General features: G+C 37.5%; 1 protein-coding gene across 2 annotated transcripts in view; it reads right to left on the reverse strand.

The window, feature by feature from the left end:
• GTF2H1 (general transcription factor IIH subunit 1) overlaps window positions 1-15260 on the reverse strand; it is a 36634-nt gene that overhangs the window by 18226 nt on the left and 3148 nt on the right. For both annotated transcript variants that reach the window (XM_072793858.1, XM_072793857.1), the window contains 6 exons: window positions 10824-10992; window positions 7261-7453; window positions 6358-6523; window positions 5402-5495; window positions 3665-3814; window positions 3450-3529 (listed from right to left, as the gene is read on the reverse strand). In XM_072793858.1, coding sequence (XP_072649959.1) covers window positions 3450-3529; window positions 3665-3814; window positions 5402-5495; window positions 6358-6523; window positions 7261-7453; window positions 10824-10977 — 837 coding nt within the window. In that variant the 5' untranslated portion in view covers window positions 10978-10992. The remainder of the gene's footprint in view (window positions 1-3449; window positions 3530-3664; window positions 3815-5401; window positions 5496-6357; window positions 6524-7260; window positions 7454-10823; window positions 10993-15260) is intronic.

The following is a 15260-nucleotide window of genomic DNA, read 5'->3' on the forward strand; positions in this document are numbered from 1 at the left end:
CCTGAGATCATGACCTGAGCCAAAGGCAGATGCTGAACCGATTAAGCCACCTAAGCACCTCGATGCTATGTAATGGTAATTTTTAAAAAAATTAAGATACAGAAGATCCAAGAAGAAATAGGTTTAAGAGGATAAGAACAAAAGGTTCATTCTGGACATGCTATGCTGAGGTGTCTGTGAAATATCTAAGTGAAGATAGTAAGCAGGTATGTGTATAATTTTGGAGTTCTGGGGTCAGAGAGACCAGGGCTACCTGGGATTCATCATTACGTATTAGTATCTAAAGCAATGGAAGAAAATGTATCCAGAAGGTGGCCCAAGGCCATACCCTGGAAAAGTTACAACTAGAGGATATAGGGGAAAGAGGCACCAAAGGAAAAACAGAATCACCCAACATTTCTATTTACGGAATTGGTTATATAAATGTTCATTTCTCCATATAATGGAATATCAAGCAAGCACACCAAAACATAAATAAAAGTAACACCTATGATTTGCTGAGCACTGTGTACCACACTCTTCTAAGCTCTTGTAGCAATCCCATAGTCAGCACTTTTCTTTGTACTGAATTTATTCAACTCAGATATAACTGATACATAACATTTTGTAAGTTAAAGGTATAAACTGTATTAACCTCATATTTCTATATTGCAGTATGATTACTCTAAAGTTAACATCTCTATCATATCATGTAATTATCATTTCCTGTTCTGCAGTGAGAACTAAGATGTAGCAACTCTGAAGTTTATAACACAGCATTGTTGACCATAGGCTGCATATTAGATCTTTAGAACTTATTTATCTGCTAGTGGCAAGTTGGTTATCCTTAACCAACATCTCAATTTTCCTATCCCCTACTAATAAGGTCAGTACTATTAACCTCATTCCATAAGAAAACTTGGAATGACAGTCTAAGCCAGGTAGTTTGGTCCTATAGTCTATGTACTTAACAACTATGGTTTATATAACTAGGACTGACAGTGGTTAACAGGCAAAGTGAAGAACAAAATCACACATGAATACGTATAATATGCCATCATTTTTTTTTTTAATTTTTGTTTATTTATGATAGTCACACAGAGAGAGAGGTAGAGACACAGGCAGAGGGAGAAGCAGGCTCCATGCACTGGGAGCCCGACGTGGGATTCGATCCCAGGTCTCCAGGATCGCGCCCTGAGCCAAAGGCAGGCGCCAAACCGCTGCGCCACCCAGGGATCCCCTCATTTTTTTTTTTTTTTTTTGTTAAAAAAATTTATTTCAGTAAACTCTGCACCCAAAGCGGGGCTTGAACTCACAACCTTGCGATTAAGAGTCACATGCTCTGCAAACTGAATCAGGCCAGCACCCCAAAATACCATCATTTGTATTTTTTTAAACAACCCCCCCCAACCCACTAATATCTTTCCCCCATATTAAGCTATACTTCTAAGCTTCACAAAACTTCATATTTTCAGAATGATTTAAAGAGGGCCATGTTTTTTTTTTTTTTTTTTTTTTTAAGATTTTATTTATTTATTCATGATAGTCACACAGAGAGAGAGAGAGAGAGAGGCAGAGACATAGGCAGAGGGAGAAGCAGGCTCCATGCAGGGAGCCCGATGTGGGATTCGATCCCGGGTCTCCAGGATCGCGCTCTGGGCCAAGGCAGACGCCAAACCGCTGCGCCACCCAGGGATCCCGAGGGCCATGTTTTAATGTATTGAAACTCACCAAGAAAGTGCCTGAATATAGAGAATTAACAAGAAAACTCAATTTCATTAAGGAAATGACTTATCTGGGCACCCAGGATTATTTTCTGCTAAAAACTGTAGGTTAAAAGTTTCCTCACCTTGCTGAATACTATACACTAAAATAAAGCAAAAGTTTAGAAAAAGTTTGGAAGGTTTAAGCATGTGTATATGGCCAGCAGAAGAGGAGCCAAAAGAAAGGTAAGAAAATGAAAATCTGAGTATAAAGAAGAATAATTGAGGAAAGCAGGCTTCTAGCCTAGAAGACGGGAAGGGATCCCATCCTTCCCTGTGACCAATACATCTGTAAGTCTGGAGTCCTGAGGTGGAGGTAGGTGGTGCATACCTGGTGGTCTAGCTGTTGAAACATTATCAGAGCTGGTAAGGTCATGGGTGTGCTCAAGGTCTGGCATATAGTGGGCTATGGAAAAATGTTATCTTTTCTTGGCCTATTGATATTTACTCATATTTCTTTAGATCAACATCAGAAAATAAAGCAGACTCACAAATATCTTAAGCCTTCACATTACTTAGAGAAGTACCAATGAGCTAGAGCTAGAAAATTCTTTTTTTTTTAGAAAATTCTTTTTAAAAAAAAGTTTTAGTGGGGATCCCTGGGTGGTTCAGCGCCTGCCTTTGGCCCAGTGCGTGATCCTGGAGTCCCGGGATGGAGTCCCGCTTCAGGCTCCTTGGCATGGAGCCTGCTTCTCCCTCTGCCTCTCTATGTCTATCATGAATAAATAAAAAAAAATCTTTAAAAAAAGGAAATTAAAAGTTTTAGCAACTCAGGAATTTCAATTTTCCAAGGCGATTTTAATAGCAAATGGTGCTGACAAGACTTCTGATAAATCACTCCAAATAACAATATTTATGTGAAATACCTATACTGAGGGAAATTTTTAAAAGAATTTTTTTTTTTAATTTTTATTTATTTATGATAGTCACAGAGAGAGAGAGAGAGGCAGAGACACAGGCAGAGGGAGAAGCAGGCTCCATGCACCAGGAGCCTGATGTGGGATTCGATCCCGGGTCTCCAGGATCGCGCCCTGGGCCAAAGGCAGGCGCTAAACCGCTGCGTCACCCAGGGATCCCTGTTTTTTTTTTTTTTTTAATTAAGATTTTTATTTTATTTGACAGAGAAAAAGCCAGAGAGCACAAGTGTGGTGAATACCAGAGGGAGAGGGAGAGGCAGGTTCCCTGCCGAGCAGGGAGCCCCATACAGGGCTTGATCCCAGGACCCTGGGACCCTGGCCCGAACCAACAGCAGATGCTCAAAAGACTGAGCCATCCAGGTGCTCTAGATATTTTTAAACCAGCTGAAGACTGTTTTCTCTCATAAATTCTTTTTAACGAAAATTTGTTTCTTGTGGGGCGCCCGGGTGGCTCAGTTGGTTAAGCATTGGACTTCAGCTCAGGTCATCATCTTGGGGTCCTAGGATGGAGCTCGGTGTCGGGCTCTGTACTCAGCAAGGAATCTGCTTGTTCTTGTCTTTCTCCCTCTCACTCTGCCCCTCCTCTGACCTGTGCTCTCTTGGTCTCTCTCTCAAATAATATCTTTTAAAAAAGGTGTTTTTTTTTTTTTTTTTTTTTTTTTGGTGTGTGTGTGTTTTTAGTAGGCTCTAGGCCCAAGCTTGAACTCACAACCCTTACACCAAGAGTCACATGCTCTACCAACTGAGCCAGCCAGGTGCCCCTCTTACAAATTCTTTTACTTCTACTTACCTCATCTAATGATTTATCTTCCAAAGCAGTCAAATCAAGTAGTGGGTTTTTCACTCCTAATGAAACCATTGTTTTTAACCCTAGAAAATCAATGAAATAAAAAATTGGTCAAGTCTGACCTTCCTCAGAAATAAAAAAATTCACTAATGGCACTATGACTAGAGGACCAGAAAACAGCAAATCAAATTTAGAGTGTGTCAGGGAGAAATGATTACCTTTTTCATCAATTTTGGCACATTCTGCAAAGAGGTCTTTTGACCCCGTATTCAGGCGGTCCCTATGAAAATAATGGGACTGAAAGAAACGTGTCCAAAACTCTTTTTCTGTCATGTTGTGAGGAACATTTTCTGCATACTTCATTTTTACTGTGGAAAAAAAACATAATACTTACATACAAAATTTCCATTTCTTAAAATCTCTCAAATTAGTTGAAATATGGATAATGGAAAAACTAAATTAAACTGTTCAACTTTATATACTGTGTGTCATAATCTAATTGGAAATATGAAATATAACTTGAAAGATTAAGTGACACAGTCCCTTTATGAATCTTAAATTACAAACAAAATCTTATTTTGCACCATTAACAAGTTTCAGTTTTAGCAGAAATATCAAAAATCAATACCCACTAGACTATCTGTTCAGCACATTCCAGAAGTTCAGAGTCCAATAAACAAGAGGTTAAGAGCATGGTCTCTTGAGCCAAACAGCCTGAGTTTATTTTATTTTTTTTTTTTTCAGCCTGAGTTTAAAATTTTAGATTTGCCATTACTATGTGACCTTGTACAAATTACATAACTTCTCTGTATCTTGATTTCCTCATCTGTCATATGAAGGTATAAGAACACCCACTTCATTGGGTTATTTGTGATGACTAAATGAGTTAATACATATAAAGGCCTTAGAATAGTGTGATATATAATAAATACTATATAATTACATTATTATAAAAATATACAAAAATAATTATATTACAATCTGACAACTCTTTGAGACAGACACAAGCCTCTATAGAAGCAAAGGGAGGCTTATACCTGCCCAAAGAAGTCAGGATTTTATAGAAGTGGCAGTGAGGCAATACTTGAGTCCTATAAGGGAGATATGTTTCTAAAGGACTAATGGAGCAGGGGTGAGGGAGTGAGGGGAGAGAACAGCATGCGGTTTGAGAGAGAACAGTTTAGTCAGTAAAATAACTGAAGTGGTGGCTCTCCTCCTTGGCTGCACCTCATAAATTACTAAGGCTGGGATCAAGTCATTTATACTTTTAGGATGGTTTCTGCAAAGGTAATGATTTGTGGGTTAGAAAGGTCACTGTGGAGGCAGTATGAAGGATGATTTGAATTACTGCTGTAGAGACTCATTTATTGATGCCTCTGGAGTAGGTCATTTTGTGCAGGTATGCTGAAGGGTAAATAAAGTTTAAGAACCACTGATGAAAGAATGGGAAAGTCATTATACCAATGAACTGATCCTTTAATAACTACCATAAGAGACCCTTAATCACGGGAAACAAACAGAGAGTCACTGGGGGGAGAAAGGTGGGGGATGGGGTAACTGGGCAATGAACTATTAAGCAGGCCATGGAGTCCCACATCAGGCTCCTTGCAGGGAGCCTGCTTCTACCTCTACCTATGTCTCTGCCTCTCTCTCATGAATAAATAAAATCTAAAAAAAAAAAAAAAAAAGAGAAGGCACAGGATGTAATGAGCACTGGGTATTATATAAGACCGACGAATCACTGACCTCTACCTCTGAAACCAATAATACATTATGTTAACTAAATAAATTTAAATAAAGCTTAATAAAAAATAATAAAAAAATAACTACTGTATGTTTTCGCAGATTTTGTTGTACTTCATCAGGAATAAAGGTAAAGGTTTTTGTTTTTCACTGATGTATTACTGAATTCATCCACACAAATATTTCAACTATGTGGAAAAATTGATTCTTACCTGCTGGATAGGTCCTAAATATGGACTCAATGATATCAGAGGTTAAATTGTACCTCAGACCATTACATCCATCTGTTTGGGGCCGGACATCAGCCTAAATTAAGACCAGACGTATATATTTATTACAATATTGGGGGAAAATATATAAGCATATAATAGACACTGGACAAAGGTGGAAAAACAGACTTTTCTGAATAAACAACACAGACAGAATTAAGTCCCTCATTTGTAATTTTTGGCACTGAGATAGGGCTCAAAGAAGCCTGACCTGGTTTCACTTAATCTTACTGATGTGTAAAACCTGCTTCCTTGAATTACCAAAACTATAAACCTTGGTTACTAAATTACTATCTGGTTTCTCTAGGAAAGACTTTATTAATTCAGTTCACTACTAAGCACCCAGGAAGATGCTAAACATATAAATGGTAGTCAAATTTTTTGTTAAATGCATAAATACTGCTTTGGTTCTTCCAGAGTACAGATTAAATTAATCCCACTTTCTAATTCTACAGGTAAGGCATTCCCAATTTTTCATTAACATACATTTTACAAATCTTAATTCTTCTGAAACACCATGGTCATTACACATTTAACTCTGAATTTTAAGTATAGCAATCATAAAAAAACGTACCAGAAAGCCCTAAATTTAAAAGAATTAGGGGAAATAAGTACTAGTCCAATTGCTGAAAGATTCTCTTTATTTATTAAAGTCCATAAATTTCTAGCATGTTAGGGTCAAGTCCAAAAACCAAAAAAGTAGAACTGGCAAAAAGTATCAATTTAATAAATACTGCATATATTTTAAAAGATTTTTTTAAAGAAGAACACTGTAGATACCAAAGTATCCACTGATTTACTTAAAGGAAATGCTAGTTTTTACAAAAGAAATGGCACAGTTATGACATATACCAGGGTTTTCTTTTTTTTCTCTTCAGAAATCTAGAGGGGTCACATACCAGAAATGCTGCAGAAATGCCAACATCCTGCTTATGATTGGATGTAGAAGAACTCTCTGTTGCATTCACATTTAAACGATTGGCCCAGAATTCCTCAGCGCTGATCACTTGACTCACAACAAGGTCTTTATAAAGCTGAAACAAAACAGGATCTTCTTGCAGCATTCTGGTGATAGAATAGATTGAACATTTTGAACTTCTGGAATAAAACACCATTTATGTAACACTTTTTTAAAAGACTTTAACAACATGAAACACTAACACACTCAACTTCCATTTTATAATGTGGGAGCGGCAGAGGTCATTTAATTCATTTGTTAGTAATTACAACAAACAAGCTAACAAAAAAACATTTCTGGAGGAACAACTGAAGAAAAGTGGAAGTCTGAAGAAGCAAAGACTAAACTCCTTGAAGGCATGGATTTGGTATTATTTGTCTCTGTATCCTAGTGATACAGAGGTCATTGTATCTGTATTTGTACTGTATTATCCTTCACAGATGAAGGGGAAAAGGAAAGAGAGGGGGTATGCATGAGATTTTCTGGCCATTAGTTTTTCCACTAATAAGCACCTGGAGACTTAAGCACTCATGGCCTGGAAATATTGGTGATGGAATAATTCATCTTACCAGAAACTCATCATTTGATATTCTTTCTCAACTTTTTTACAATGTGATTTCTTTCAAGTTTCTCACTCACAAACATATTTCTAAATGGTTTTGTGTCGTCTCTGTGGCAGTAAACTGGGAAAAGGAATGAAAGGACCTTAGCACCTTTGGGTCCCAGTTGTGTTCCTCATCAGACGTTACACTTGAGGCAGTACAAGGGATAAAAAATAACAAGGTGTGACTCTACTTAGAGACCAGAGAGAACCTAGGGTCTCTTTATTCTTTTCCCCCTTCACCTGTTTTTCTCTTCCAGCTCTTTATTCGCTTTCCTCTTGAATTTGGGCAGCAGCTGCTGAAGAAGGTCTTTCACTGCATCTCGCTCTTTCACAGCTGTGCTTTCATTGGAAAAATGGAAGTTAGTTGTGTCCCCTGCATGCAACACCAGCTGAAGTTGAATTTTAGCTTTTCCTTCTGGACTGATTTTCTGGCCTAAAAAGAAGCATGAGGCAAATTAGATGAGGACACCCACACTGTGGAAATTGTCCTACAATAGGCTACTTCTTCCTCCCAAGAAGATTCAGAATTCCTTTGGGCTTCAGCTGCCCTGCTCCAATCTTAATGCTTTTGCAGAAATGCCCTCTTCTCAAATAATTCCATATATTCAGAGCAGAGTTTAACAAATTCACCGCTAACCACTCTGCTTCCTTCTTTAGTATCCTTTGTTGGCATTTCTTACCCAATGCCTCCACCTCCAGATACTAAAGGGCTTCTGTTTCCATTCAAGATGGAGCAGATCTCTAAAGAGCCAGCTATTTAGAGATAATAATTGAACCTACCCTGAAAAGCTGCCTCCAATCAACATTAATAAAAATGATCTGTCATAGTTAAAAAAAGAAAAAACTCCCAAAACATAGCCCATGGCTTACTAACTTCAAAGAAAAAAATATATTTTACATTTGAGAGATCTGGGTCACCATTTCAATCAAGTGATGAAATTTTAATGAGTCTCATTCAAAGTGGGTGGGACAACCTAACACTATGGGCTTTCTGAGGGAATAGAAAAGTAGGTAAATAACACCACCTATGTGTGTTCTTGCTGTGAAAGTTTAACCTGAGTATGATCAAGCCTGTAGAAGTGACTCAGTTTATGAGAAATACAGGTCTGCACAAATAAAGAAAACCTTGAGGAGACAAGCACACATAATCCAAATGTGGTATGCAACACTCTACAGACTGAAGACACTACAAGTCCATATGTGAACCTAGATTGCATATAATTAAAAAAAAAAATCACTGCTACTGAAAACGTTATTGGGGGATCCCTGGGTGGCGTAGCCGTTTGGCGCCTGCCTTTGGCCCAGGGCGCGATCCTGGAGACCCGGGATCGAATCCCACATCGGGCTCCCGGTGCATGGAGCCTGCTTCTCCCTCTGCCTGTGTCTCTGCTTCTTTCTCTCTCTGTGACTATCATAAATAAATAAAAATTAAAAAAAAATTTATAAAAAAAAAGATTTGAAAACGTTATTGGGACAACTGGGGAAATGTCACAACGTTCTGGATATTATTAAAAATTTCTTGGTGTGAAAATATTACAGCAAAATGTATGCACACATAATCTTAAGTGGATTATATAGGTATGCATTGCACCATTTCTTTCTTTTTTTTTTTTTTTTGCATTGTACCATTCCTAAAAATTTTTCTGTTACTTTGAAAATTTTCATAATAAATTGAGGCTAAGAATGTCAAAATACACCCACATAATGGAGAACTTGTACTCTTAAACAGTGGGCCTCATGGTGATAGCAGTGCTTGTCTCTGTCAGGGGAAGAGAGATGGAGGGGCTTTGTCTCATGAAATGGGAGACTCCTGGTAGTCTGAAACAAATTGCCTAGAGTTGTAACCCAAACCACCTATTAAAACCCCTAAACAAACTTTACTACTGAAAACACCAATACAGAGCAATTTACACTGTCAGTCACCCTATTCTGGTATTCTGTTTTTCCAAAACAAAACTATAACTTCTTTCTAGGCATCTTTTCTCAGTCATTGCTTTATCCTTGCTCTATCTTGGCCTTTGCCTTTGAGAGGCCTACTTCTTAAGTTTTTTATTTTTTTTTATTTTTTTTAAATTTTTATTTATTTATGATAGTCACAGAGAGAGAGAGAAAGGCAGAGACATAGGCAGAGGGAGAAGCAGGCTCCATGCACTGGGAGCCCGATGTGGGATTCGATCCCGGGTCTCCAGAATCGCGCCCTGGGCCAAAGGCGGGCGCCAAACCGCTGCGCCACCCAGGGATCCCTTCTTAAGTTTTTTAATTAGCAAACTTAACTGCTGATTTTCACCTTAGTAATTTACTATTGATAACTCTGAACGTCTTCTTCCAGAAATGGGTATTCTTTCAAATATTCAAATTAAAATGAAAACTGATCTGGTGCAGATCTGGATTTGGGTATGAGCTCTCCTTCCTAATAAGAGAAGAACTGTCGGGAAACAGGAGAAAGGTATATTCCTCTATTGTATGTTGTGGGTATCACAATGAGTGTGTGTTTTGCAGAGCTACAGGACCAGCTTCCTGTTCAAGAGAAATGCTAATAGAGGCAGTTCCTAATTTATGGGTCTCTTCTAGTACAACTGTTAGTTTAAAAGAGTACTAAGAGGAATCTGATGAAGCACTTTCCCACAAAGTTTTAAAAGGAGGTAGTATTCAGAATGAAAAGTGGACAAAACATCAGAGAGCTTAGGCAGTACCTAATTATGATGAATTTTAACAGTATTTCCTTCTGAAAGTTAAAATTCTAAGTTATTTCAGTGGCGGTAGATGAAAATCCTGGTCATTTCCAGCAGCAAAACTGAGGTAAGTCCTTAGGGCCACTGTTGACACACAAAGTACTTCTATATCTTGAGTATCTGCAAGTGGAAGGTTGTCTTTTTTTGAGGTGTCATGTTCCTTGAAATTTACACAACAGGATTTTATCTAGGAGAATAATTTTATGTTCAGGAAAATAAATGAATTCATATTAATGGTCACAGCTCAGATACCACAATTTGTTAAGGAGACTGTGCTCTGTATTTCTCCTATTAAGTATAAAAAAGTGAGTCTATCTTTTCAACAGATGATGGTCACATAACTAAAGATTAATTAGACAACTTGCTTACATCATACAATTTTATTAAAGGACAATCTGCCATTATCTGTCAACATTTTAAATGCACGAACCATCCGAAGCAGTAAATCTACTGCAGGGATGTATCCCATACATACCACCTCACAAAGATTATTAGCACACATAACTATATTGCAGCATTGTTTTCATTAAAAGAATTCAGGAGACTTCATAACTGCCCTTCAACAGAAAACTAATTAAATACATGACTATATCCATTCAGTGGAGTATTAGGCAACTCCTAAAGAGAAGGTAGGTGTGGAGATCTTTATGTAATAAAGATTTATATGGGGATCCCTGGGTGGCGCAGCAGTTTGGCGCCTGCCTTTGGCCCAGGGCACGATCCTGGAGACCCCGGATCGAATCCCACGTCGGGCTCCTGGTGCATGGAGCCTGCTTCTCCCTCTGCCTATGTCTCTGCACCACCGCGCCCCCCCCCACCCGTCTGTGTGTGACTATCATAAATAAATAAAAATTAAAAAAAAGAGATTTATATGTTCAAAGCTATATAAACTCTATTATTAATTGGAAAAGACAAGTTACAGAATAACAGATTCAGTGATCCCACTTTATATTATTTCAACATGATTATTTTTTGGACACTATAATAAAAACTCCCATAAAGACTATATAAGCAATCTTCTTATAAAATTACTGACAAATATTCCATCAAACCTTAGTATAGCTGACTTACATTTAATATCTGCATACATATGGCTGATTGTAAATCTATCTTTGCCTTCAGGTGCCCAAGCAATTCTTTCTGCCATGAGGTATAAAGCTCCATCCTGCTTCTTTTGACGCACCTTCTTCACAATCAACAAAACCTCTTCAGATGAAGTTGCCATGATGTCTAGGAAGTGCTAAAAGAGAGTTCACATCTTAATTAGGATCATACTTGTTGACTTCTGGAGTCTTTCCAAATCTAAACCTAAACTAATAATGAGGAAAAATGTCTGTGACTCAAAGTTGGAGTTGTATGGCACGACCTTATAAAATCAAATTTAATCTGCTCATATCACAGGTGTGAAATTTACACGATATACTTTATGACACTTGGCAGTTTTTAAACCATCTCTACGTATTCTAATCAGAGTATTTTTAATTTTACTTTTAGTTTCTCAATATTATTCTTAAATCTTAAATATATAATTTGACTACAGATATGCTATCTTTAATCTACATGCGGAATTGTGGAACTTTAGAATTAGGACCCTACTGAATGTTTAGTTCAATTTTTTTCAGCTGAAACAACTAAGGGCCAAAGGATTTGTGTGACTTTCCAGAACCACTTTGAACTGAAACCACACCCACATCTCCTGATTCCTAGTTTAAGTTTCTTCCTGTATGCTTTCAAAAGAAAACTTTTAACACTTCAGATGCTATTTCCCCCATCTTTTACAATCAAGTATCTTTAAGCTGAATTGTTCTCTTGGTCTCGGTGGAAGATTCACTTGTATATGACTAATTCATTACCAAGGAAACCACCTTTAGTCTGCCTCTTTCTCTACTCCCTTCCTTCCAGTCCTGGGAATCTTACATGCTCAACTGAAATCCTAGATGCTTGAGTGTGGCTTTCTAGAATATGACTCTGAAAAGGAATTTGAGGTTGTATGGGCTTAAGGAAAGAAGCCATGATTGATAGCAATGTTTGCCATGGGCTGGGATGGGCAAAGTGATAGCACATATATGATGCCACATATACGTCATTTCTGATGAAGTTACGGCTTTAAGTTTTCATTCTCAAATAAATGATTTAAAGTATAATTTTAAAACATTTGCTTCTTCAAGGATAGCTTATAATACAATTTTAGAGAAATCCACATATCTAGGTATCATAAAAATTAAGTTTGTCATGAGAAACTGAGGCTTTACTGAAATGTTTTTCCTGGAAGTTAATTAAAACAAATGAGAACAATGAAATACTGGATCTGCCATCAGTTATTCAAAATAATTGAGAAATGTTTCTATTTGGAAGTGGAGAAGTAAGCACCAGGAAGAGTGGCAGGCATTAAAAATAATGGAAACCATCAATTCTTCCATCACCTCTTAGCATTAATGAAAAACATGACTAGATTAAAAAACGTTAATGTGTTTGACACATTACATTAGTTTCATACACTTAATACAGTAAATCCAGTAAGTTATGCTCACCACAAGTATCACCTAACCTGTTTTTTGAAATGCAGATCATTACATTTATCAGTGTTTTTTTCTTTTTTGTACTTAAATCAGTTATGAATTGGGTCTTAAATGAGGATTTTGGCAGAGAAAAGGAAATAGGCATTACAGGCAAAGAGAACGATTTGGGGCAAAGGCCTGAGATGCTAGGAATGGTAAATAGCCTGCTCTGGTTGTAGTATAAAGTTCATGATAAAGATCAGTGGGATATGGAATGGGATGGTTAAGACAGAGACAGTGGAGAATGCCACCATACATGGCAGACAACAGAAAAACCTCTAAGGACTTCTGAATAGGCCAGAGATTTGTATTTTAGGAAACTGATCTGTGGACAAGATGAGAGATACTTAAAAGGACTAGCAAGGGTCTGAACCAGGCTGGTGGCATCAAGAATGGAGAGGAAGGGACAAGGAAGAATACTGAAGAAGGATGAATAGACACTGCAAGTACTGAAGGTGTCACAGCGCTTGCTCATACCCCACTCCTAATCCCTACTAACATGAGTACAGTGTGCCATTTACAGAAAAAAATTAAAAGGAAGAAGAGGTTTGAAAGTGAAGACAAGGAATTCAGTTTTGGACATGAAGAGTGTGAGATGCTGTTGAGTCATGCAGGTGGAGATTAATTAACTCATTTTTCACTTGCCATTGAAAATACTTCCCCATGTTAACAATCTCCAGTTTGGAGATCTATAAAATAAACATGACAGAGGCTAACATTCTTAATCCCACCTTTTAACTAATTTATTTATTTGATATCCTAAGATTTTTTTTTTTTTAAATCTTTTATTTATTTATGATAGTCACACACACAGAGAGAGAGGCAGAGACATAGACAGAGGGAGAAGCAGGCTCCATGCACCGGGAGCCTGACGTGGGATTTGATCCCGGATCTCCAGGATCGCGCCCTGGGCCAAAGGCAGGCGCCAAACCGCTGCGCCACCCAGGGATCCCCGATATCCTAAGATTTTGATTAGAGTTACTGCTGCTTAAAAAGTTTGAAAAACCACTGTTTAACTGTTTTAAAAGACTAATGACATGAAAAGACACAGGTAATCAAAAAAGGGGGGAAAAGCATGTAGTTTGATTTCATATTATTAAATTTTAAAAATTTAGTAAAATGTACTCAATGCAGGGAGCCTGGCTGGCTCTGTTGGTAGAGTATGCAACTCCTGATCTCAGGGTCATGAGTTCAAGCCCCACATTGAGTGCAGAACTTAAATCAAAAAATGAAAGTACTCCATGCTTCATGTTATGTGTGAAGCACTGGGCTAAGTTCTTTATAGGTATTATCTCATTCAATCCCTAGTTAACAATCCCCAAGTAGGTTCTATTATTAGTTTCATTCTACAGATAAAGGAAACTGGGTCTTAAAAAAAAAAAAAAAAAAAAAAATTCAACATGCCTTCCCAAAGCATCAAGGAAAATAGCTAGGTCTGAATTTGGGTCAGTCTGACCTTAGAGTTCCACCATGCTGTTTTGCAAATAATATATGACTGGATAAATATACACCCATCTTCATAGTGGTTACCTATGGGTGATGGGATTACAGACGACTTGAATGTTCTTTTTGTTTTCTGGGTTAGCTATAATACATATTTTGCAATGAGAAAGGTAGTTATTAAAAAAGTCTTTCCAAGAATTTGTTCCCTATCAAACCAGAGGTATATAAAGTAACATGGGAAAAATAGGACTATTACTGTAAGACAACAACTGTTATTTTCAAAATTTCTGTAATATTTATTAATTTATTGGTTTTTTTTCAAAGATTTTTTATTTATTCATTTGAAAGAGACACCAAGCGAATGAGAGCACAGCAGGGAGAAGGGGCAGAGGGAGAAAAAGCAGGCTCTCTACAGAGCAGGAGCAGAGAGCGCAACGTTGGGGCTTATACCCAGGAACCCAGAATCATGACCTGAGCCAAAGGCAGACATGTAACTGACTGAGCCACCCAGGCGCCCCCAATTTATTTTTTTATTTAGTTAAAAAACTTAATGTACAAAGAAAATTTCATAACATGTATAGAACTTAATATTAATTTTTATACTTATTATATAGTAAACATAATACCAATAAAAAAGTCTGTACTATCTGAAATTCCGCTACAGTGTAATTACATACACATGTTTTAGGAAGCATGAATTAAAATCTAAAAGATAGGACGGGGAGGCTTTGTGGACGGGGGAAAGCAAATAATTATAAGTATGTCCATATACAGAGAAAAGCAGTGAGCAAGGACAGCTGATCAAGCAATTAACTGTGTTTATAGGCACAAATAAAAAGTGCTAGCTTTGGAAAGAACAGAAAAACTTTCTGAGATGAGAAGGTAAGAAAGAAGAGTGAAGACAATGTAAAATGGAGAATAAATCAGATGGAGAGAACCATGAGAGTCACTAGCATGTAAAACCATTTATATTAAAAAATCCACTTGAGAACATTAAAAATGAATCAGAGATAAGTAATTGAACATTGGGATGACTAGTCAATCGTCTCACAGCTAACTTGCTTGGCAAATTTCCTTGTACATCTATTGCGCCTCTGATAATTGTACAAGGACCAGTTTTAGAAAGTTTAATAGACCCAGTGGGGATACCATATAATGCCTTATGGGACTTCCAGATTTCTCTTGAGGGTGACACCTTGGGTAGCAAAACTTCTTTCCAGTAAAACTCTGTAAAAGCCACAGAATATTTTGCTTATGAAAAATATTGGTTAGTTCCATTTAAGCAAATTAGCTTGAAGATCTAGTTTACTTACAAAGATTTTTAAAAAAATATTCTATTATTTATTCGAGAGAAAGAGAGAGAGCGTACATGCAGGGGGAGGACCAGAGGGAGAAGGAAAGGAACAAGTAGTCTCCTTGCTGAGCACAGAGCTGGACGCAGGGCTCAATCCCAGGATCCTGAGATCATGGCCTGAGCCAAAACCAAGAGTTGGACACTCAACCAACT

The sequence above is a fragment of the Canis lupus genome, chromosome 23 (genome assembly GCF_048164855.1).
Source record: "Canis lupus baileyi chromosome 23, mCanLup2.hap1, whole genome shotgun sequence".
Taxonomy (NCBI): domain Eukaryota; kingdom Metazoa; phylum Chordata; class Mammalia; order Carnivora; family Canidae; genus Canis; species Canis lupus.